The sequence below is a fragment of the Mustela putorius genome, unplaced genomic scaffold (genome assembly GCF_011764305.1).
Source record: "Mustela putorius furo isolate JIRA1106 unplaced genomic scaffold, ASM1176430v1.1 tig00003834_pilon_pilon_pilon, whole genome shotgun sequence".
Classification (NCBI taxonomy): domain Eukaryota; kingdom Metazoa; phylum Chordata; class Mammalia; order Carnivora; family Mustelidae; genus Mustela; species Mustela putorius.
In genome coordinates, this window is record NW_025421987.1 from 38,079,130 (window position 1) to 38,103,095 (window position 23,966).

Genomic DNA, 23,966 nt, shown 5'->3' on the forward strand with positions numbered 1-23,966 from the left:
CACCCGGGCCGCTACTTTGCCTTGGGCTACTGGCTGCGCTGGCCCGGAGCAGCCCCCAGGTGATGCTACTTGCCACCTTCTTTCTGGAACTGTCTCTGCTGGAGGCCGAGGCTGCAGGATGGGAGCCCGGTCGGCGCGCACCTGCGGCGCTGAGCCTGGCGCATCGCTTGCTCGAAGGGGCGGTCTCCAGCCTCGAGCCCTCGCTTTACAGATATGAGAGACCATGGCGGGGAGGCGGGGCCCAGACTTGACTTTTCTGGGTGTGAGAGAAAATGCCCCGCAGAGCTGCGCCCGCTCGAGCCGTGCATGGCCCGCGCCGCGCTCCGAGGCCCCGCTCCCGGCCGTGCCACCTTCTTTCTCAAGTACGCGCGGCCCCCGCGCCAGGGCACCAGCCTCGCCGCCGCCCGCCTGCTCCACCGCCCCCAGCGGCGCCCTCATATAATATTTATATGAGGGGAGGTTAATGGACTGGTTTGGGGGCATAGTCAGATGGTGTCAAAATGGTTTGGTCATAATTATGTGCTCAATGTGATGAGACTAGTTTACCTCCAAAAGAAACTAAGAATCTTTTTAACAATAAAGCCTAGTATAACCAAAATGTCTGGAGGGAGGAAAACAGTGACAAAACCTCTGTCTTAAATATTTCACATGGCAAAACGGAAAAATAAATGGATTTTGTTTTAATTTCTACCATGATTAAAAAATTAATGTTTTTTCTTCAGTGGAGAAGCAGACTGGTTCTTTTCATAAGCTTCCATAAATAAGATATATTTTTCATAAGATTAAAAACAATTAATATACACATTTGTAAGACTGTATTCCACAGAAAAATTGACAGAAAATCATGTCATCCCTTCACAATTATCTTAACACAGAGAACTTATTTTATGGATACCCAAGTTCTTTACAATGCATATTCATTCATCTGCTTATATAGTCAATGAACATCTGTTATTTGTTAAATACCTCACAGTAAAATGTACATCGTTAAAACACACAATTTCAATTTATCACCTCTGAGAAACTGTTAGGCTGTAGCTATCAATACCTCGATAGCAATATAACAAGTTCAGAAAGCTAACTCCTAGTGTGTTCCCTCTGTCTTAGTCCTACTCTTTTTCATAAACATGACAGAAAATCATAAATCTGCTTTTATTGGTATAATTCATCTGGTTTTATTGGTACATTCTTATTATAATGTTACATCACATTAGTTAGTTTGTTGTTAAAAAAAAGAAGTGTCAAATTACAGAAAATAAAATAACAGTATATGGAAAGGCACATTCAAACACAGTTGATGGGAATGAAAACTGATACAATTTGAAATATCAGTCAAAATAAAAATGCACCCCTTTGACCATGTAATTCCACTTAGGAATATTTTTATAAATACACTCAAATAAATACAAAGAGATCTACCCACAAGAAACATTCTATGTGTTATTGTTTATAATAGCAAAACAAATAATCTAAATGTCTATCAATAGGTCTATGGTTTACTAATTATTACATAACCATACAATGGAATCTTTGTAATCATTAAAATGAATAAAACTGCTTTGCTTGTGTTGATATAGATCTCTAAGACTTATATTATTAGTAAGTACAGAACAGTATCATGGTATGTTTCCATTCATGTCTTGACAAGCATGGCTATATATGTAAATAGACTCACAAATGTACATACATACCTGGGGTGTATAGACATATGTACCCTAAAATTTTCTGGAAGATTATATAAAAGCTGTTGATGGTTCCTTCTGCAGAGTTCTTTCGTGAGAAAACTCAGTTTTCATTATCTACTATACTGAAAAATTTGAGTATTTTATCATGAGCATTTGCTTTCTTTGTATGAATATCAATTCTTCAATATCTAGCTAAAAGCAGCTAACATTCTAAAATTTCTCAGTTGTATAAGAATATGAATTAAAGCCCTTTAAAATGTGTCTGTCTTCTCAGAATCTTTGGGGGAAAAAAAAGAATCTTTGAAAAGCTAATTTCAAAACGGGTTTTCCATCCTAGAAATCTAAGAAAATCAAAGTGGTAGCTCTGCTGTACCTTTATTCATTTGTCCTGCTGTTAGATTCCAGTAACTTATGAGAACTGTAAAGACACAGCCTTTCAACTTCACTTTGTAACACCTGAGACCTCTTCACTTGCTCACAGCATCATTGAGTGGAGTATTCTTCTCTGTATAGCTGACATAAGACTGCATTTCACCCTAAGAAAGAACTTAAAGTCAAATCAAATTAAAAAAAAAAAAAAAAAACAGAAGTCATCAACTACCTATGTACTCAAAGGTACACATAGCTTTTGTTTTCATAAAAGTACTTATATTTGTGTCTCTGGGCTTACATGGATATAAGAAAAAGGCTGTTTTCTATGATTTTGTCAAAAAATTTACTGATTACTTAAGTCTCAGCGTGAGATGATAGCATTTGCTTGACAGTAGGAATGGAGAAAAATGAAGTAATATGTGAAGTATTTCAATGGAGAAGGTCAGAGACTCGGTAAGTTACTGGTTATAAGAGATAATGGAACAGGAGAGGGAAGCACAAGAGGGAAATGAAGATGGTATGGAGAAAAGGAAGTCAAGGATTGGAGATGGTTTCATGCCAGAGAAAAGACCAATTCAGTTTCTCCAAATGTTACAGTCCAAATTTGACAAATATTATGTATTATATAGGATACAGTTCTTGAAATTACAATATTGTTCAGAATTTGTAGAAGTAGTACATGGTATATAATTAACAAAACAAGTACACTTGAGTGTTAGCATTATAAATTAGAATTTTTGCTTTTTAATTAAAATACTAATATTTATAAAATACTAACATTGATGTAAGTTATAAATTTCATGGCTATATTTTGACTTTGTGTCTTAAAAGTTTGCAAAAATACTTTTTAATGTTATCTTACCTCCTCAACATCTGAAGTGGTTTGTTTTTTAATTAGCATTTTCTGCAAAAATAAAAATAAGCTGGGGTGAATGTAATAAACATCATTTTTGAAAAGTGGGAAAACAAAAAAGTATACTATTGATGTGTGGTTTATTTTATATAGAAATCATTATAAGTCGGAAAAGGACTACAAGAAATAGAATGTTGCCTGCAATTAATACACCTAAACAAGATAATTCTGGATATGGGGAAAGGAAGTGGAATTATGCAACAGAAACCTAATACATGAAATAAATGTGGCACATCATTTTTGGTACATAAAATGAATTATTGTAATTCTTTTCTCAAATACAGATTAGCATACAATGTCTCTACCAAGATCTTGCCCTAAATGTCCTATTTCACTATGCTTATATGTCTAAGTAACCAAGTAAAACCCTCTTGTCATTTAGAGTAGTCCAAATATGACACCTTTAGGACACGCTTCTTGATTATGGGGGAGTTGATGTTAGCATATTAATTCTACCCCATCAATTCCATATACCTTACCCCTTCTAGCCCAATAAAGCTGAAGAAAAAGCATTACTGAATACCTGCAGCAACCGATTCTCCAAAGCCAAATGGATCCCACAATGACCAAGGCAACCGAAATAGAGGAGGTGATATATAAAATAGTTAAGTTTAGTGATAATTGGTCACCTGTAAACATAGACACAAAAGGGTATGTTTAATCTGTGGTATATCCAGACAATGAAATATTATTTAGCACTAAAAAGAAATGAGCTATCAAGCCATGAAAAGACATGGAGGAAATTTAAATGCATAGCACTCGGTGAAAGAAACCAATCTAGCAATGCTACATTCTGTATGCTTCCAAGTATATGACATTCTAGAAAAGGCAAAACTATGAAGACAGAGTAAAGATCAGGGTTTCTAGAGGTTAGGGTGGAGGAAGGGATGAGTAAGTGGAGCATAAAGAATTTATAGAAAGGTGCAACTGCTCCGAGTGAAACTATGATGGATAGATGCCACTTCCACATTTGTTAAAACTCATAGATGCACACCTAGAGTGAACCATAATGTAAACCACAAATTGTGAGTGGTAATGTTGTGTTAACTTAGGTTCATCAATTCTCATAAATGTACCAGTGTGGCATGGGGGATGTAAAGAGAGGGGGAGACAGTGCGTGTGTTGGGGCAGGGTAATATGGGAACTCTGCACTTTCCACTCAATTTTGCTATGATCCAAAAACTGCCCTGAAAACTAAATTCTAATATATATATAATTAAATAAATTAAATATTATATATATAAATTCTAATATATATCTTTTAAAATGTATTTTATATTAACATTAACATATATTAACATATAACATTAAATGAATATTTAAATATATAATATAAATACAAATCATATAAATTTTATATATATATATAACTGCAAAATAAAATATATGTTCAAGGATGTCCCAGAGTTCATGAAGTTCACTTTTGTCATTTTATTTTAAAGATTTTGATTCATTAATAGGTCAAATCACTGTTATAATAAAATTGCTTTATTAATTCTAATTCTAGGGTGTTTAGCAAGACATCATCCTAAGTAAAGTTTTTGTGGCTTTAAGGATTCATGAATAGTGAATTCATATAGGAGAGACATGCAGACTAGATTTTTCAGTTAACAGCAGGGTGTTTCTCATCTCCATCATTCAGAAGTAAATGGGGAGTTGTAAAGGAGGTAATTGGAAAACAACCTAATCCTGAAATCAGCTTTCTTCCAGGTCCTTGAAACTGACATGAGCGCATGGCAGCAACTTTCAATCATTTATAAACTCTGGCGGCAGTATCAAGCTCAGTCTGATAAAAGGAGATGTCAACAAAGGAATTGCCAGCTTTGAGAGGTGCAGCTTGTGTGTTTAAATTCAACTTAGTTAACATCTACTGTATTATTAGTTCTAAGCATAGAATTTAATGATTCATCAGTTGCTTATAACACAAGTGTTCGTTCCATAATGTACCCTCTTTAATGCCCATAACCCAGTTACACCATTTCCCCCACCTATCTCCCCTCCAGCAACCCTCAGTTTCTTTCCCAGCATTGAGTCTCTTATAGTTTGCCTCTTGCTGTTTTCATCTTGGTTTATTTTTCCTTCCCTTCCTCTATGTTCATCTGTTTTGTTTCTTAAATTCCACATATAACTGCAATCATATATGGTATTTGTCTTTTTCTGACGGACTTATTTATCTTAACATAATACCCTCTAGTTCCATCTACATTGTTGCAAGGGGCAAGATTTCATTCTCTATGATGGCTGAGTAATCCCCCCCCCCATATATATATGCCACATCTTCTTTATCCATTCATCTGTCGATGGACATCTGGATTCTTTCCATGCTTGAGCCATTATGGGCATTGCTGCTATAAACTTTGGGATGCAGATGCCCATTTGAATTGCTATGTTTGTATCCTTTAGATAAATACCTAGTAATACAATTGGGGGGTCATAGGGTAGCTCTATTTTTAACTTTTTGAGGAACCTCCATGCTGTTTTCCAGAGTGGATGCAGCAGTGTGCATTCTTATCAACAGTGTAAGAGGGTCACCCTTTCTCTGCATCCTCACCAAGATCTCTTGGTTCCTGTGTTGTTAACTTTAGCCATTCTGACTGATATAAGGTGGTATCTCATTGCGGTTTTGATCTGTATTTCCCTGATGCGGAGTGATGTTGAATACTTTTTTGTGTGTCCATTGGCCATTTCTTTGTCTTTTTTGGAGAAACATCTTTTCATGTCTTCTGCCCATTTCTTCACTGAATTTTTTTATTTCTTTGGGTGTTGAGTTTCATAAGCTCTTTATAGACTTTATATACTAGTCTTTCATCTGGTAAGTCATTTGCAAATATTATCTGCCATTCTGGCAGTTGTCTTCCAGTTTTGTTGACTGTTTCCTTTGTTGTGCAAAAGCCTTTTATCCTGATTACGTCCCAGTAGTTCATTTTTTCTTTTGTTTCCCTTGCCTTGGAGACATGTCCAGCAAGAAGTTGCTGTAGCCAAGGTCAAAGAGGGGGCTATCTGTATTCTCCTGTAGGATTTTGATGGATTCTTGTCTCACATTTAGATCTTTCAACCATTTCAAGAGGCAGTGGTCTAGGACCTTGCTCCTGCTGTACCCTGAATGGGGCTAAGGGCAGCAGACAGAGGTAAGTGGAGGCTTAGTTGACTGATGTCCTCTCCCTCCACATCCTTTCAACAGTTTGGTTTTTTTTTTTTAAGATTTTATTTATTTATTTGACAGACAGAGATCACAAGTAGGCAGAGAGGCAGGCAGAGAGGAGGTAGCAGGCTCCCTGCAGAGCAGAAAGCCCAGGATGCTGGGATCATGACCTGAGCCAAAGGCAGAGGCTTTAAGCCACGAGCCACTCAGGCACCCCAAAAGTTTGTTTTTTAAACATGGCATTTCTCTCTTTTATTTGAAAAAAAATTTTTTTACACTTATAATCAACAGTATTGTTTTGAAACCTTATCTTGCAAATTAATACATTCTCTTTCATTGGAAGTATAGCCACACAGGCTAAGGACCTGCCCTGCAAGGAGGCAGGAGGAGACCCGAGCACTGGCTGAGAATGAGTGAGACAGTCCCTTCAAGTCTAAGCATCCATAAACATGACAACATATTCTAATACCAGGTGGTCAGATTGCATACATAAGCATTACTCTCCTCAGTTAATACTCCCAAAATCTTTTTTTAAAAAATCACTTTAATAATGGATATTAGAAAATGGTGGTTTAAAGATATGGGTTTTTTCTCTTCTCCCTTCTTAAACTTCCCTAAATTATCAATAGAAAAATTTTTTCCATAAAACTTGCAAAGACGAAGAATATGGATGAGAAGAGCAGATAAAAATTTTCAACTTGTGTTTAGGTGAAAAATGAACAGATGAAGGCAAATAATTTGGGGTAGAATAAGTAAGAATCTTAGTGTTCACAGAACACCAAAAAGACTCTAGAACAAGAAGGTCTAAATATATTAAATGGGATAAGTGAGGGGTAAAGTGTGAGTTAAAAGTTGGAAACTCCTTTGAAGGTCTATATTAAGAAAAGATAGGCAGCCAAGTCCACTCCCACCCTGAGCAGCCAGGTCACCACGTCACCACACCTTCCTAAACTTCAAGAAACAGGAGGTTTGCCCAGAAAAGGTGAACTGGAGAGATTCCAGAGTCAAGGATCCAAATATAATGGAAGGTGGAGAGGAAGTACCAGACTGAAGAGAGACATTAAAGAAAAGTCTGAATTCTGAACAGTCTCTCTCTCTCTCTCTCTCTCTCTCTCACACACACACACACACACACACACACACAAACACACAAACATGTTCCCCTCTTATTTCCTGCTCTCATAACACTAATAGGTTTATTCCTCTAAGACAATAGACTGGAGAGCTATTTTCTGCAGAAACTGGACAATCTCAGAGAAAAGAATTTCAGATAACTAAAGAACCCATATTTTAAAAACTTTTTTTCATTTACTTCCTTTTAGCCTACTGAAGCTAACTAGCTGACAGAACCACCCACAGATGACATATCTTCCAATAAGTTCATTTTTGAATGTTCACTTTGAAATTAATGGATAGCCAAAGATTACCAGAGAGTAACGGAATGCTACATGCATAAAACAAAGAGATTAAAACTAGCAAGTGTCTGGAAGGCAGAAGGAACTCAGAATAAACAGACATGGAATCAAGCAGAGCACTGTGGGAAAGAGAGTGCCCAGGACCATAGTTGTGCAGTCTAGTGACTACCGAGACCAGATTAGAACAAGAGTATGTAAAACTCAAGAAGGGAAGTCTACAAGAAAAAAAGAAATAGAACTGATGGATTACCCAATAAATGTGACCATGTGAAAATTAAGATTAATAGGAGTTTTCTAATTTTGTCACTGAGCTTAGTGACAATTAACAATAAGTACATATATTTTTAAGGAAACTAAAGAGTAAAGTTTAAATCAATCATAGAGGTTATTATAATATAGCCAAGAAATTCTAGGAAAAACCTAGAGGAGAAATCTCACCAAACTAAAAATATGTAAAGAAAACTTATGAGTGACTTGATTCTTCTTCTAAAAGCACAAAGATTTTTTTTAAAATACAATTTATTCTTCTCCTAAATCCATAAGTATTAATTTAAAACTACACTACCCAAGCCAACTTACTGCTTGTATACAGCGGATGCGAAATTATTAAATTATTTTTCATTTTACTTTATTAAATAATAAACTTCATTCTAAAATCTGGCTTCTTGAAAACAAATTTCTGTGTCATGCTTCTGGTTATAACTCTTAATGATGGAGAAGAAAGACATAAGAAAGAGTGTGGGGAGACTATGCTAGAGTGAAATTCTCCACACTCTCCTTTTTATTCTTCTATAACTTCCCTGAAAGAATGAACATACAAGCAAACACTGGAATTACTAACCTGTTTCCAGCTCTAAGGACAGACTCTTGTTGCCAGTCACATGGGAGACAGAGCAGGACACATTAGACACCTGGCGGCCCTCCCAGTGGCATGTACTCTGGACGGTCACTGTACCATTGCCCAGCGGTTCTTCCTCAGTGTGACAATCTCCCTCTGGGGTCCAGAAGATCTGTGCAGATGGCTTCCCTGCAGCTGCCCTGCACACGATGGTTCCATTGCTGCCTCGAAACAGGGTCACCTTGGGGGGTACTGCAGAGACACAGGGGAAAATGCTTCAGGCTTAACACATGGGGTATGGAATACAGAGACACATCTGATTCAATCCCAGATCTGGATATGTGACATAGCACAATATGTCATGCTCCTTACCTAACACTCGGAGGTAATATGTATGACCGAAATTCCCATCAGCTGCAGCCACTTCACACCTGTAATATCCATCATGAGTGAGGGCCACGGGGTCAATCTGAAGGGCAGGATTCTGATCAGGTCTGGACTCCCAGGATATTCTCGCATCAGTACAGTTTCTTACACTGGTCTCATTGTTGTCTTTCCTGTGGACTCTAGTGCAGGGAGACTGGTCTCTGGGGATTATTGTCCATGTTACCACCAAAGCTGTGGGGTTGTCAGGAGGACAAAGGAGCACAGCCTTTGTATCCACAAGTACGGACAGAGAAGAGTTAGCTGGACACACACACAAGGAGAATGATGAAAGAAAACCTGGATTAAAAACACTTCAAGTGCTACATTTTCTACTACATATTAGTACATAAAGTGTACTAACGCATGACTTTGCTGGTCATCCTATTCCAAAACACTACGGTTACATAAAAAAAATTAAACATGTACAAAATGTGCATAACCTAATCCAAAGATGAACTTGTTTTTCTCCTGTATTTGTATTATTAGATAAGCTACATTTATTTTATGTGTGAAAAATAGTTTAAGGGCTTAAAATAGCATCAGGAATTTTATTGAAAACAAATAAGAAAACACAATAAAAATTAAAGGACAAAGTCATCTACATCTAATCCTTCAGTCTAAGAAACTATTAGACTTATCTTATAACTCATGCTCCTTCCACAGAAAGTGGAAAAATTGGTGATGTGCTTTTATCCTCCTAAGTTTTTATCAGAGACAATAAATCAGTAGTATCAGAATGAAATGCCTCTACCAAAGGGTACCTCTTTGGAAAAACCCAAATAAAAACTATAGGATGACATTCAGGTTGAACAAATTGTACTTTCATAAACTACTCTTTATTTGGAGATTCACAAAGTCAGTAAAATCAACGAACCCACCTTCCTTCCTTCCTTCCTTCCTATTCATGGACTGCCAAACAGTCCTACTGTGAACTTTGTTTACAGATCTTATTTATGTTCAACCTAATTATGAGGATTAAATGAAGAAGGTTACTGCTTTTGCCCACCTTCAGTGTAAAAAATTAATTCTGAAATCTACAATTATTCTCCAATCTAGAAGCTCCAGCTCTCCCATAAACACTCATAATGCATCCATGACTGGCTTTGCTGAGAGAGGGTTCATCAGGTACAACATACCTGCAACCCCGGTGAATGGCAGCGAGCTCATCACCTTAATAGGAGCAGAGCCAGCTGAGATGGAGCAAAGCTGTTATGTGGATGGAGTTCCTAATGCTAAACTGTGCATGTGTGGTCTCTCCTCTCCTTTGGTTCATTTGCCTCTTCTGTGATGGACTCGAGCCCTTGAATTTCACAGCCAAATCAAGATCCCACAGCTATAGGAAGCAAGTGGGGATGGATTTTAGAGCAGACCTAAGAGGCACTTGAATCCATGTTCCTTCCCCCACTGCAAGTGTGTCCCTACTTCATGAACACAGAACCTGCAATTTGGTCAAGGCTTAGAGGTGAGCAGCAACACAGGGGCTTGAAGATCAGCTAGAGGTGAGTGTGGGTGAGCACACAGGTGCTCAAGGGCAGGATGCAGAAGATGAACCCAGAAAGAGAAGAGGCTGGTGAGAAGCAGGTTGAGTGTGTTCTCTGTTTGCACTTCAGCTTGTGAGCAATCTTCAGCTTTTATATTTTGACTGATACTTATTCTCAAGATCTGGCTCTATTATTTTAAAGGAACCTATGAGCTGATCAATCAAACATATGCATTTTAACAAGAGCACCATCTCCTGTGAAGGAGCTCCATCAGTGAGGATCCCACACACCATGCGTAGTCTCTGCTCTTTCTCCATGCTCTGCTCTGTGACCCTCCAGCATTCCTCCTTCACTCTCAATGCGACTTCTTACCTGATTCCTGTTATTCACCTTTTCCTAATCCTCTTCTTCCTCTTTTCATACCTGTTGTGATAATTTGCCAATGCCCAGTCCCTCCCCCACACTCAATGGGTTGGCCCTTGTCCAACAAATATAATCTCCACACAGCCCTGTGATCAGCTATGGTGACTTCCCCTCCCCCTTCACAGAGGGGTAGCAGGTAGATTCTCATATTTGCTCCAGAACAGCAGCGATGTCCCAGCGTTGCTGCATCCTGTGTCTCTGACTCCCCTCCAGTCTCCTGCCGCCTTCTGCACACAGACAATCCCTTTTCCTTTCTCTTCTCACTGCCATACCCTACTTTAAGACCCCATCACCACACCTGGGTTACTACAGAAGGCTCCTACCATCTTCTCTGTCTCGAAACTCTCCTCTCCTCAGCTCTCACCTTACCTTGCAGCCAGGTCCAGGATTCTGTAACACAGGGGTGATCCCCTCCACTCTGACACCCTTCAGAGATCTCTCACTGCCTGAAGACAACACTGGCATGTCTTTGTGCTGGCTTTGAAATTCCTCTTTTTCAAATTGACTCACCTTGGCAATTTTATCACCCCTCTGTCGCCCCCACACTTCAGAAAGGAAACAGCAAGCATGACTGAATAACTAGGTCTTCCCTCTGGTCCTTGCAGTCTGGGATGCCTGCACAGCACTTCTGTCTATGAAAATGTTCCTCTTCCTTTAAGAGCTAATTCACATGCTGCTTCCTCCGTGATGCCTTCCCAGAACCTTGGTGCTCACGCTCCCTCCTCTACATTCCCAGCACACTTGATGTGAAGGCTTATCTCCCCTACTTTATATGGCATCTGTGTTTATTTCTGGGCTCCCCACAAAACTGAGCCCCTTAGGATGCTCTGGCAGTGTAGCTCACCTTGTTCATCTCTGTGTTCCCCACAAAACCTGGCACAGAGCGTGATAGAGAGATAACTCCAAAATCTTCACATGGAATTGAACTGCCTTGGGGGAGGAGGACGGGGTCCCCCACATTGCAGCATTCAGTTCACCACACTCTTCAACTGGGCTCAAGGCTGGCCCCCTGACCAGCCCATCAGACATGGTTTTTTTTTTTTGTTTTTTAAGATTTTATTTATTTGACAGACAGAGATCACAATTAGGCAGAGAGGCAGGCAGAGTGAAAGGGGGAAGGAGGCTCCCCACCGAGCAAAGAGCCCAACACGGGGCTCGATCCCAGGACCCTGAGACCATTACCTGAACCAAAGGCAAAGGCTTTAACCCACTGAGCCATCCAAGTGCCCCCATCAGATATATTTCTAAAGAAGTTCCACTCTTCTCCCCTTTAGTACTGGTCTCTATAAAAAATTAAAAATCACTTTACCTTCTGCAGGAAGTGTGAGACTTCTCTGCTTGCCTTTCACAGATGAACTGAATGTTGAGGCTAGAAAATATTCAGAGAAAAGTAAAAAAATCAATGTTAGGTGCTTAAAAGGAGCACAAGCCAGTATGTATCCACAAATCTTACACATATCATGATAGAACATCAGTTAACTATAACTAATTCCATAAAAAACATTGCAAAATGAAAATTAGAAATTATTCCATCCTTAAGTGGAAAAAACCACGTTAACACTTAAAATTACGTTATAATTTCTTAATCAGTGATTTCCCATTGATGGGACACTATGCTGTATACTTGACCACCATTTTCTCCAAGGTAACCCTGCTTCCACTTCTTTCCTAGCCACTGGTTTGGCCCATTATGAGCCAGGCTGAGTAGTGCTTTCTCCAGGTGCCATCCCCAGGATTAAAGTTGTTTAATCCAGTGGTGGGCCTCACCCAGCTTCACAAATGAGATTGCTTTCAGGAAAATTTGGAACCAGTTTGAGAAGAATAGTTCATTCCTTTTTACCCCATTTTTCCTACTGTGACTGCTAATTTTATGTGTCAACCTGGCTTGGACATGGTTCCCATGTATTCAGTTAAACAATATTCTAGAGGTTTCTGTGAAAGTAATTTTTTAAGTAAGATTAATATTTAAATGAGTAGACTTTCAGTAAAGTAAATTACCCTCCATATGTGAGTGGGCTTTGTCCAATCAGTCGAAGGCCTCTAGTGAAAAAAGAGTGGCCTCCTGGGAAAGTGAGTTCTATAGCATATTGCCTTCAGACTCAAACTTCTGTGCTCTCTGGGTCTCTAGCTCTGGCCCACCCTGCAGATTCTGGACTTTCCAAGCCTCTGCAATCATGTGAGTCAATTCTTTAAAATCAATCTCTTTTTTTTCTCCTCCTCAATTCCTCCTCCATCCTCCTTCCTTTCTCTCTCCCCATCTCTCTCTCTCTCTGTTATTCTGTTTCTCTGAGGAACTGATTAATACACTCATCTTGGGAAGAATGAACCAGAAGCAGAAAGAGAATGATACTCCTCACCTCACTCGTTTCTAATTCCATAGTTCCTGAGATCCACAAGCATTCCTTCACTTAGGTTCTACCAAGTTTTCTGGGAATCAAAGTACTCCTAATATACTTCAAATCCAGGTTCTGAAAAATTCTGTATTGAAGTAATTTTTGTAGAAACTTTTTTTTGAAACTCTGATTTATTCTGTGGAATAATCTGTGTGTGCATGAGAAGAATGTGTTCTGCTGTTGTTGGAAGGAATGTTCTGTACATGTCTGTTGGGCCACTGGGTCTATGGTTTTGTTCAAGTGCACTACTTCTTTAGTGATTTTATGTCAGAATGATCTATCCATTTTTCAGTGTGGGGTATTACAGTTCCCTACAACCCTATATTGTTGTCTATTTCTCCTTCAGTTCTTTTACTATCTGCTCTACATATTTAGGTGCTCCAATGTTGGATGCATAAATATTTACAAGTGTTATATCCTCTTGATGAATCTATTCCTTTACCATTAGAAAATGACATTCTTTGCCATTAGTTACAGTTTTTGACTTAAAGTCTCTTTTCTCTTATGTATATATATGGCTATCTCTACTCTCTTTTGGTTTTCATTTGCATTGAACACCTTCTTGCATCCCTTCACTTTCAGCCTAGTGTATCCACACAGCTAAAGCCAGTCTCTTACAGGTAGCATATTGTTGACTCATTATTTCATCTGTTCAGACATTATGTACCTTTTGATTGGAGTACTTAGTCTGTTTATATTAAGATAAGTGGTAGCTATGTACTTAGCACCCATTTTGTTCTTTGTTTTCTCACTGCTTTGAAGTCCCTTTATTATTTTCTTCCTCTCTTTCTGTTCCTTTGTGATTTGCTAGTTTTTTTGTAGTGGTGTGCTTTGATTTCTTTTTCTATATCTTTTGTGTATTTACCAGATGTTTTTCTTCGTAGTTACTGTGAGACTTACATAAAACATCTTGGAATAAGGATGCCTGAGTGGGTCAGTCAGTTAAGCATCCAAATCAAGATTTGGCTTAGGTCATGATATTGGGATCCTGAGATTGAGCCCTGTGTCTTGTTCCACAATCAGAGGGAAATTTGCTTGATATTCTCTCTCCCTCTCCCTCTGCCCCTCTCCCAGCTCATGTTTTCTCTCTTTCTCTTAAATAAATAATTTTTTATAAAAATACCTTGGACTTATTTTAAGCCAATTATAACTTAGTGCCTTGCATATAATACTGAATACTTTTACTTCTCCTCTCCCCAATTTTTATTAATGTTACAATTTACATATTTTTAGTTTGTGTAATCACTAACAGATTATTATAGCTATAATTGTTTTTAATGCTTTTCTTTTTAGCATTTGTACTAGAGTAAAAAGTGAATTATGTACCACCATTACAGTATTAGACTATTCTGAATTCAGTTTTATATTTGCCCATTACAATATTAGACTATTCTGAATTCAATTATAAATTTGATTTTATTAGTGTGTTTTATTGTCTATATGTCTTCATTATGCTGATTAGCATCCTCTCATAACAATTTGAAAAGCTCTCTTTAGAATTAATTTTAAGCAAATCTAGTACTGATGAAGTCCATTTACTTTGTTTTTTTCTAGGAAATTCTTCATCTCACCTTTATGTCTGGTTTGCCAAGTAAAGTATTCTTCCATGACAGGATTTTTTTTTTCAGTACTTTGAATTTACCACCCCACTCTCCTGGTCTGCAAAATATCTGCTGACAAACATGCTAGTTTTATGGGGCTCCTTTATAGGTGACCAGTCACCTTTCCCCTCCTTCATTCAAGTCTCTCATTTCCATTTGAGTATAATGTTTATCCGTGAAGATTTGTTGTTGTTGTTGTTGTTGTTAGGGGTAATGTAAGATTTTTTTATATATTTGAGAGAGAGAGAGAAAACAAGCAGGGGGAGTAGCAGAGGGAGAAGGAGAAGCAGAGTCCCAGGACCCTGAGATCATGACCTAGCTGAAGGCAGACACTTAACTGACTGAGCTACTCAGGCACCCCTCAGCGAAGATTTCTTTAGGTCAGTCAAGTTCTTTGAGCTTCATGGATCTGAATGTTCATTCCCCACAGGGAAGAGCTGGAGCAAATAATCCTAAAATTTGTATGGAATCAGAAGAGACCCCGAATCGCTAAGGAAATGTTGAAAAACAAAAATAAAATGGGGGGCATCACGTTACCTGATTTCAAGCTTTACTACAAAGCTGCGATCACCAAGACAGCATGGTACTGGCATAAAAACAGACACATAGACCAGTGGAACAGAGTAGAGAGCCCAAATATGGACCCTCAACTCTATGGGCAAATAATCTTCGACAAAACAGGAAAAAATATACAGTGGAAAAGACAGTCTCGTCAATAAATGGTGCTGGGAAACCTGGACAGCTATATGTAGAAGAATGAAACTCGACAATTCTCTTACACCATACACAAAGATAAACTCAAAATGGATAAAAAACCTCAATGTGAGACAGGAATCCATCAGAATCCTAGAGGAGAATAGGCAGTAATCTCTTCAATATCAGCCACAGCAACTTCTTTCAAGATATGTCTCCAAAGACAAAGGAAACAAAAGCAAAAATAAATGTTTGGGACTTCATCAAAATCAAAAGCTTCTGCACAGCAAAGGAAACAGTCAACAAAACAAAGAGGCAACCCACGGAATGGGAGAAGATATTTGCAAATGACAGTACAGACAAAAGGTTGATATCCAGGATCTATAATGAACTCCTCAAACTCAACACACACAAAACAGACAATCATATCAAAAAATGGGCAGAAGATATGGACAGACAATTCTCCAATGAAGACATACAAATGGGTATCAGACACATGAAAAAATGTTTACCATCACTAGCCATCAGGGAGATTCAAATTAAAACTACATTGAGATATCACCTTACACCAGTTAGAATGGCCAGAATTAGCCAGACAGGAAACAGCATGTGTTGGAGAGGATGTGGAGAAAGGAGAACGCTCTTACATTGTTGGTGGGAATGCAAGTTGGTGCAGCCTCTTTGGAGAACAGTGTGGAGATTCCTCAAGAAATTAAAAATAGAATTTCCCTATGACCCTGCCAATGCACTACTGGGAAGTTGTCTCTTGTTTTTACTTTAAATTAGTTTTCTGCTCCTTTCTCTTTTATGTTTATCTGGGGCTCCCATGCCTATGTTATTTTGTTTGTTGGTATTTCATAAGACCTACAGACTTTCTTCACTCACTTCCATTCTTTTAGTTTGTTTGCTTTTCATCTCTTAGTAGCTGGTTTCAAATTATGTCATTTTTTTAGCATTTTATTTATTTATTCATGCATGACAGAGTAGGGAGAGAGAAGCAGAGGCAGAGGGAGAAGCAGGCTCCCCCAGGGAGCAGGGAGCTCACCACAGGACTTGGTCCCAGGATCCTGGGATCATGATCTGAGCCAAAGATAGATGCCCAACCAACTGAGCCACCCAGGCACCCTCAAGCTATGTCTTTATGTTCACTAATTCTCTCTTCTACTTGACAAATACGTTGCTGAAGTTCTCTATTGAATTTTTCAGTGCAGTCATTGTATTATTCAGCTCCAGAATTTGTGTTTGGTTCTTTGTCATGATTTCTATCTCTTCCTTGAAGTTTCCTTTTGTTCATGTGTTCTTTTCTAGAGTTTGTTTAATTGTCTATCTGTGTTTTCTTGTAGCTCACTGAGCTTCTTTGAGTAGACTATTTTGTAATTCTTTGTCAGACATACAGATCTCTATTTCTTTGAGATGAGGCACTGGAGCTTTATTTTGTTCCTTGAGTGGTATCATGTTTCCTTGATCCTTTGGAAGATTTACACTGTTAGTGTCTTCACAGTTGTAGAAGCTGTCATTCCACCCCTTCCCCCAGTCTTTACTGATTGGCTGCTTCAGAAAAAATCTTCACTCTAGCCCAACTAGAGATTCTAGGGGGTCTCTCAGATTGTTCTTCAAGAGGCACACTTTCTCCATCCTCCTGGATCCTTCAGGGTGGAAGTCTTACGATTATGTGTCTTCTCTCAACCCCACAAAAACAGACAGAATTCTGAAATCCTGCCATTTATGGGTATGGTTTGCCCTATATAATCAAATCAAGGGTAAATGAGTATCTTAGTTTTGCCTGCTGCAACAAAAACACCATAGAGTGGCTTAGATAACAAGCATTTTTTCTCACAGTTCTAGAGGCTGAGAAGTTGAAAATGAAAGCAGTGGCAGATATGTTGTCCAGTGATAGCCCACTTCCTGGCTTGTAGATAGCAACCTTCTCACTATATTCTCACATGGGAGGGCCAAAGGGAGAGAGAGAAAAAGAAAGCTCACCTGGCTCTCTTCTTATAAGTGTCCTAATCTGGAAACTTCACCATTATGACCTAATTACTTCCTAAAACTTCCACCTCCAAATAACATGGAGAATAGGTTCCAACATATGAATTTTGGCATTCAATCCACAGCAGTGAGTAAAGACTTACGTTAGTTGCCATAACGGAAGATGATGATCTTTCACCACGTTTTTATACTCAAACCAGTTCTCAGACTCAAACCAACACAATTGTGAGCCACATTCCAAAATTTAAAAACCAGGAAAAAACAAGAAACCATAAAATCAGATAATGTACTTTTTAAAAGATTTTTTTAAATCTTTCTGTTGGGGTGGGGGGAGAAGAGGGGGAGAGAGAAATAATCTGAAACAGATCCCATACGGAATACATAGCCCAACATGGGGCTCAATCCCACCACAGAGAGATCATGACCTGAGCCAGAACCAAGAGTCAGATGCTTAACTGACTCTGTGACCCAGGTGCTCCTGGATAATGTTCTTTTTATTGGCTGCCCTCTCTTTTTCTTAAAGAGATGAATAAGATTCAGAACTTCAAGGGCGCCTGTGTGGCTCAGTGAGTTAAAGCCTCTGCCTTCAGCTCAGGTCATGATCTCAGGGTCCTGGGATCGAGCCCCGCATCAGGCTCTCTGCTCAGCAGGGAGTCTTCTTTCCACCCAACCTTGCCTGCCTCTCTGCCTACCTATCTCTGCCTGATCTCTCTCTATGCAGCCATCAAAAGAAATGAAATCTTGCCATTCGCGACAACATGGATGGAACTAGAGTGTATCATGCTTAGCGAAATAAGTCAAGCAGCGAAAGACAACTGTCATATGATCTCCCTGATATGAGGAAGTGGTGATGCAACATGGGGGCTTAAGTGGGTACGAGAAGAATCAATGAAACAAGATGGGATTGGGAGGGAGACAAACCATAAGTGACTCTTAATCTCTATGTCAAATAAATAAATAAAATCTTTAAAAAAAAAGATTCAGAACTTCAGAGTTTGGAATTATTGAATATAGGGTATAAATTAAATGTGTTGAGAACGTTTAAAGAAATAAAAGAACAAATATATATGTCCCACCTGTCCTCCCAAAAGCCCTAGGCAGATTAAAAGAACACAACAGAGTTCAACTTACTCATTGTCTACTTTCTTAAACTGCAAAACTAGGATGAAGAACAAACATAAATGATATGAGAAAGGGAGAATTTCAGAAAGTCCTAGATGACATCTTCTTCCAATACAAAGCAGTTTTATCTCCATTAAAAAAAAAATCTGTTGTTTAGTGTAGTTGCCTTTATAAATTATCTCAGCTAGATCTTCTGGTGAACTTGTTATAGCTTCTACATCGACATATCCTGCTTTACCTGCTTTACCATGCCTTACCGTGAAGCCATGGAAATGGCTTCTTTCCTTAAACCTCATGAACTAACCCCTGCTGGCTTCCCATTTTTCTTTTGCAGCTTCTTCAGCTCTCTCCACCTCCACAGCATCAAAGAAAATAAGTGCCGTGGTCTAGATTAGGCTTTGGTTTAGGGAAATGTTGGTCTTCTTTCCAGGCCACTGAAACTTTCTCCTTATTAGCAATAAGGCTCTTTCACTTTCTTATCATTAGTGTATTCACTTGAGTAGTGTTTTTGATTTCCTTCAAGAATTTTTCCTTCACATTCACAACCTGGCTAAATACTTGGCACAAGACACACAAATAGCTTTTGGTCTATTTCGATTTTCAACATGTCTTCTTCACAAAGCTTAATCACTTCTAACTTTTGATTTAGTGAGAAGTATATGACTCGTCCTTTCACTTGAATATTTAGGGGTCATTATGAGGTTATCAATTGGCCTAATTTCAACATTGTTGTGTCCTAGGGAAGAGGGAGGCCCAAGGAAAGGGACAGAGAGAGAGAGGGAGAGTCAGTCGAAGAACCATAACACACACAAATATAACTTAAGTTCACCAACTTCTATGGGCATGGTTAGTGACATGGTGAAACAATTACAATAGCAATATTAAAGACCACTGATCATAGATCACCGCACAAAATGTAATATAATAGTAAAGTTTCAAATATTGCAAGAATTGCCAAAATGTAACACAACGAGACAAAATGAACAAAGGCTGTTGAAAAAATTTTGCTAATACCCTCCATGCAGGGTTGCCACAAACCTTCATTTACTAAAACCACAATGTCTGTGAAGTGCATTAAAATGAAACACAATAAAACAAGATATGCCCATATACCTAATAAGAGCTTCAAAATACATGAGGCAAAGTTGACAGAATTAAATCAAAAATACTGTAGTAGAAATGAAGAATGTCTTTGATGAGCTTATTTATAGATGGGATATGGCTGAGGAAAGAATCTCTAAGCTAGAGAGTATATCAATAGAAACCTCCAAAACTGAAAAGCAAAGAGGACACACACACACAGTAAAACAAACAAACAACAACAACAACAACAACAAAACACAGCATATCCAAGGACTATGGGACCACTATGAAAACATGTAAACACATGTAATGAAAAAATCAGAAGGAAAAGAAAGAGAGAAAGGAAGACTAGAAATATCTGAAGAAATGACTGAGATTTTCCTTAAGTTACTCAGATACCAAACCAAAGTTCTAGGAAGGTTCGAGAATACCAAGCAGAATAAATGCCAGGAAAATCTTAGACCTGTGATATTAATTGAAACTACAGAAAATCAAAGATAAAGAAAAAATTGTGAGAAAAGCCAGAAAAACAAAATATCTTATAGAGGAACAAAGATGAGAATTATATCCAACTTCTCCTAGGAAATCAGACAAGAAAAAAGAATGAAATAAAATATTTAACATTGTGTGTCGACTCTACATTAAAAAAAAAAGACAAAGATAAAAGAAAAATGTAAACTCAATACTTTAAACTTCTCTGTAGAAATAGGGACACTGTTTTTTACTAAAAAAATTAATTTTTAAAAATGTTAATAGGAAAAGACCTCACCACACTAGAATTCTGTACCCTAGAAAATTACCTTCCCTTCTAAAGGGATGGAGAAATGGAAGTCTTTCTCAAACAAACAAAAATTGAGGTCAGTTGATTCCAGTGGACTTGACTTGAAAGAAATGTTGGCTTCAGGAACACAACAGGGATGTCCACTCTCACCACTGTTGTTCAACATAGTACAGAAGTGTTAGCAACAGCAATCGGACAACAAAAAGAAGGATAAGGTATTCAAATTGGCAAAGAAGTCAAACTCTCTTCCCAGATGACATGATACTTTATGTGGAAAGCCCAAAAGACTCCATCCCCAAATTACTAGAACTCATACAGCAATTTGGTAATATGGCAGTATACAAAATCAGTGCACAGAAATCAGTTGCTTTCTTATACACTAACAATGAAACTGTAGAAAGGGAAATTAGAGAATCAATTCCATTTGCAATAGCACCAAAATCCATAAGATACCCTAGAATAAACATAACCAATGAGGTAAGGATCCATATTCAAAGAACTGCAGAACACTCGTGAAAGAAACTGAAGAAGACACAAAAAGATAGGAAAACATTCCATGCTCATGAATCGGAAGAACAAACATGGTTAGAATGTCTATGCTGCCCAAAACAATCTATACATTCAATGTCATCCCAATCAAAATACCATCAGCATTTTTCGAAGTGGTAGAACAAACAATCCTAAAATTTGTATGGAACCAGAAAAGACCTCAAATTGCTAAAGAAATATTGAAAAAGAAAAACAAATCTGGGGGCATCACATTGCCTGTATTCAAGCTCTATTACAAAGCTGTCATCATCAAGACAATACGGTACTGGCACAAAAACTGACACATTGATCTATGAAACAATAGAGAGCCCAGAAATAGACATTAACAGGTTTTAATGACACTCTTTTCAATTACATCCTTTTGTTGCCATCTATTTCCTGCCATGTCTAAATATTTCTCTAGCACTTGTCATGAGTCAAATCTGTTATTCCTTGTCTTTCGAGTTCTCCCCAAGTGTTCCCCGCTCCTCCCAATTTCTTTCACCTTTTCCTCGCCTTAGATTTCCAATTTTCTTTCTCCTAAGAACTGGTTCTCTTCTCTCATAACTAGACATAATATGGAAATGTGGAAGCCAGGCTTTCTCAGAATGTTTTGGAACTTCTTTGGAATGATGGCAAGGAAACACAGAATGGATTCAACCTTATTTTCACCTGCCTATGACTGCTCTAAATTCAGTCGCTCTACTCATTTCTTCTACCTGTTCATGTTTCAGGATAAGATCCATCATATAAAGTGTTCTGGTGTGAACTTGAAATTATTAACTTTGAATAACCATTTATATATTCTTATATTCTCTGACCCTCATTTTCTTAAACAAAATTACCCATTCACTTTTTGTCCCTATTTTAAAACTTAACAACCCCAAAAAGAAACAGGATTTCCTTCTTAACCTGTGTGCTAGAAATATTAGAAATATCAAAGGAGAAAAAAATAATTATACATTAATAAATATAAGGTTCAAAAAACAAGATTTCATGGAGACAAAAAAATACAAACCAAGAAACTAGAGGAAACACTACATTTTGTCTAGTTACACAAGTTCAGTTTCACTCCATTCCAGGATCCCCAGTATTTCCCTGGGCTGATCTAGACAACTAGTCAGTGTATGAATGACATAAGGTAAATATGAAGGTTTTCCAGATAATATACAAATTTATCACTGCTACTAGAAGAAATTAGAACACATTTCATGAGTGGCTAAAGAGCAATCTTGGCACTTCAAAATACATTACATTTTGCTAAAAAATATCACAGCATCAGACTTACCAGATACCAGGATGTTGACGGACATCAGTACCCTCAAAGCTGAAGTCCCCAGAGTATGCATTTAAAGTGGTTAGCTGCCGACTGGCCAAGGACAGGAAATCTCACTGAGTTTTGTTGAGCGATAAACCAAAAAGCCAATACTAATGATTCATTGGTTCTTCCACAGTGCTGAAGTAACACACAATTTATTTAGAAAGTAGCATTTCAGGAAACATAAATTACATATGTAAAAATGCAAAAATATTTAGTGTAAAGCTTGATGAATTTTTACATATGCATGAATTCAGATAATGACCTCCAAAACCAAGGTAAGACCATTACACTATTCAAAATTTTCTTTCTTGTTCCTTCTCTGTCAATAGCCCTTCTCCAAAGAGAAACACTGCACTGACATCTATCACCATTTTGCCTAAATATAAATGAAACTGTTTAGATAGTTCATTTTTGTAACACTGTATAGTGTTTTTTTGGTCTGACCATGCCATAACTTATTAATCCATTTTGCTGTGGACCTGGATTTTTCAGTTCAAAAATAACACAAATGAAACTTCTATGAACATTTCTGTTTTGTACGTACCTTTTGGTCTGACTATGCATTTAATGAGTACATTAAACAAAATTCTTTGTATGAGAATGTTATTACTGTAATGTACTATGTGTGTTCATGGGGAAAGGTGGATGCACTTAGACTCCTGTATGCAAAGCCCATGTGTGATGGCAGGTCTGCTGAAGTACTCCATGGGTAGTCAAGTGAGGATGTATTGTGTCCCTTTGGATAAGAAGGCAAACTGAGAGGCTGTTGAAATAAGCACTGAATGAGAGATACTAGATGATATTACTAATTTTAATAATGTTGGATATTGGACATGTAACCTTTAATGGATGTAGCAATGATATTAAGTTCGCAATAATTTACCATGAGGAACCATTCATTCTTTGCAGATTTAAGAACCAGGCAAATTGAGCTGTCCAACGCAGACGCAGTGGGAATAATCCCCTATTTATTGATTAGGTCTTTTTATTTTTTTTAACCTCTCTGATTTTTTTTCTTATTCTTTTTTTAAATTAAATTAATTGATTTATTTTCAGCATAACAGTATTCATTATTTTTTTCACCACACCCAGTGCTCCATGCAATCCGTGCCCTCTATAAAACCCACTACCTGGTACCCCAGCCTCCCACCCCCCTGCCACTTCAAACCCCTCAGATTGTTTTTCAGAGTCCATAGTCTCTCATGATTAGGTCTTACAGAATGTTTCAGTCTATCAGGAGACTGTTTTAACTTGCACTGAGCCATATTAACTATTTTCACTGAAGGTCACCAGGTCCCATTTTGTCAAATTTAATTGATGACATAACTAATTAATTCATTCATTTTTTTATTACTTATTGTATCAGAGTGTGTATGGCTTCTATTTTAGTCTGTTGGGGCTAATACAACAAAACATTATAGGCTGGGTAACATATAAACAATAGGAATTTCTTCCTCATACTTGTGTATGCTGGGAAGTCTACAAACAAGTCACCAGTACATTCAGTACTGCTGAAGACCTGCTTTCTAGTTCATAGACCAATTTTACATTTCCTCCTCACATGGTAGAAGGGAAGAGCTAGCTTTCTAGGACATCTTTTCTAAGGACATTCATCTCATTCACGAAGTCTCTGTCATTTTGATCTAATCAGCCCCCAAAGGCCACACCTCCAAATACTGCCTTTCAGAAAAACTGGTTTCAATATGTAAATTTGGATGAGGGGGACACAAATATTCAGTCTGTAGTAGACTGAAAACACA

General features: G+C 37.9%; 1 protein-coding gene across 2 annotated transcripts; it reads right to left on the reverse strand.

Annotated features, from left to right (window-relative positions):
* Window positions 1-1,150: 1,150 nt before the first annotated feature.
* On the reverse strand, window positions 1,151-22,249 carry LOC101675241 (cell surface glycoprotein CD200 receptor 1-like). Of its 2 annotated transcripts, XM_045088380.1 has the most exons (7): window positions 22,174-22,249; window positions 12,005-12,064; window positions 8,738-9,052; window positions 8,369-8,617; window positions 3,494-3,599; window positions 2,920-2,961; window positions 1,151-2,221 (listed from the first exon to the last, which is right to left on the reverse strand). In XM_045088380.1, the coding sequence occupies exons 1-6, from the start codon at window positions 22,232-22,234 to the stop codon at window positions 2,952-2,954; spliced, it is 801 nt and encodes a 266-aa protein (XP_044944315.1). In that variant the 5' UTR covers window positions 22,235-22,249; the 3' UTR covers window positions 1,151-2,221; window positions 2,920-2,951. The 2 variants fall into 2 exon arrangements, with proteins under 2 accessions (XP_044944315.1, XP_044944314.1); XM_045088379.1 differs by lacking the exons at window positions 1,151-2,221; window positions 2,920-2,961 and having other exon boundaries at window positions 2,999-3,599.
* Between the last annotated feature and the right edge of the window lie 1,717 nt (window positions 22,250-23,966).

Coding starts and splice junctions, on each gene's coding strand:
- LOC101675241 (XM_045088379.1), bottom strand. CDS start 22,234: ATGCATACTCTGGGGACTTCAGCTTTGAGGGTACTGATGTCCGTCAAC. Junction 9,053..12,004: donor TCTCACACTTCCTGCAGAAG/GTAAAGTGATTT, acceptor GTGTGTGTCCAG/CTAACTCTTCTCTGTCCGTA. Junction 8,618..8,737: donor ATATTACCTCCGAGTGTTAG/GTAAGGAGCATG, acceptor GTGTCTCTGCAG/TACCCCCCAAGGTGACCCTG.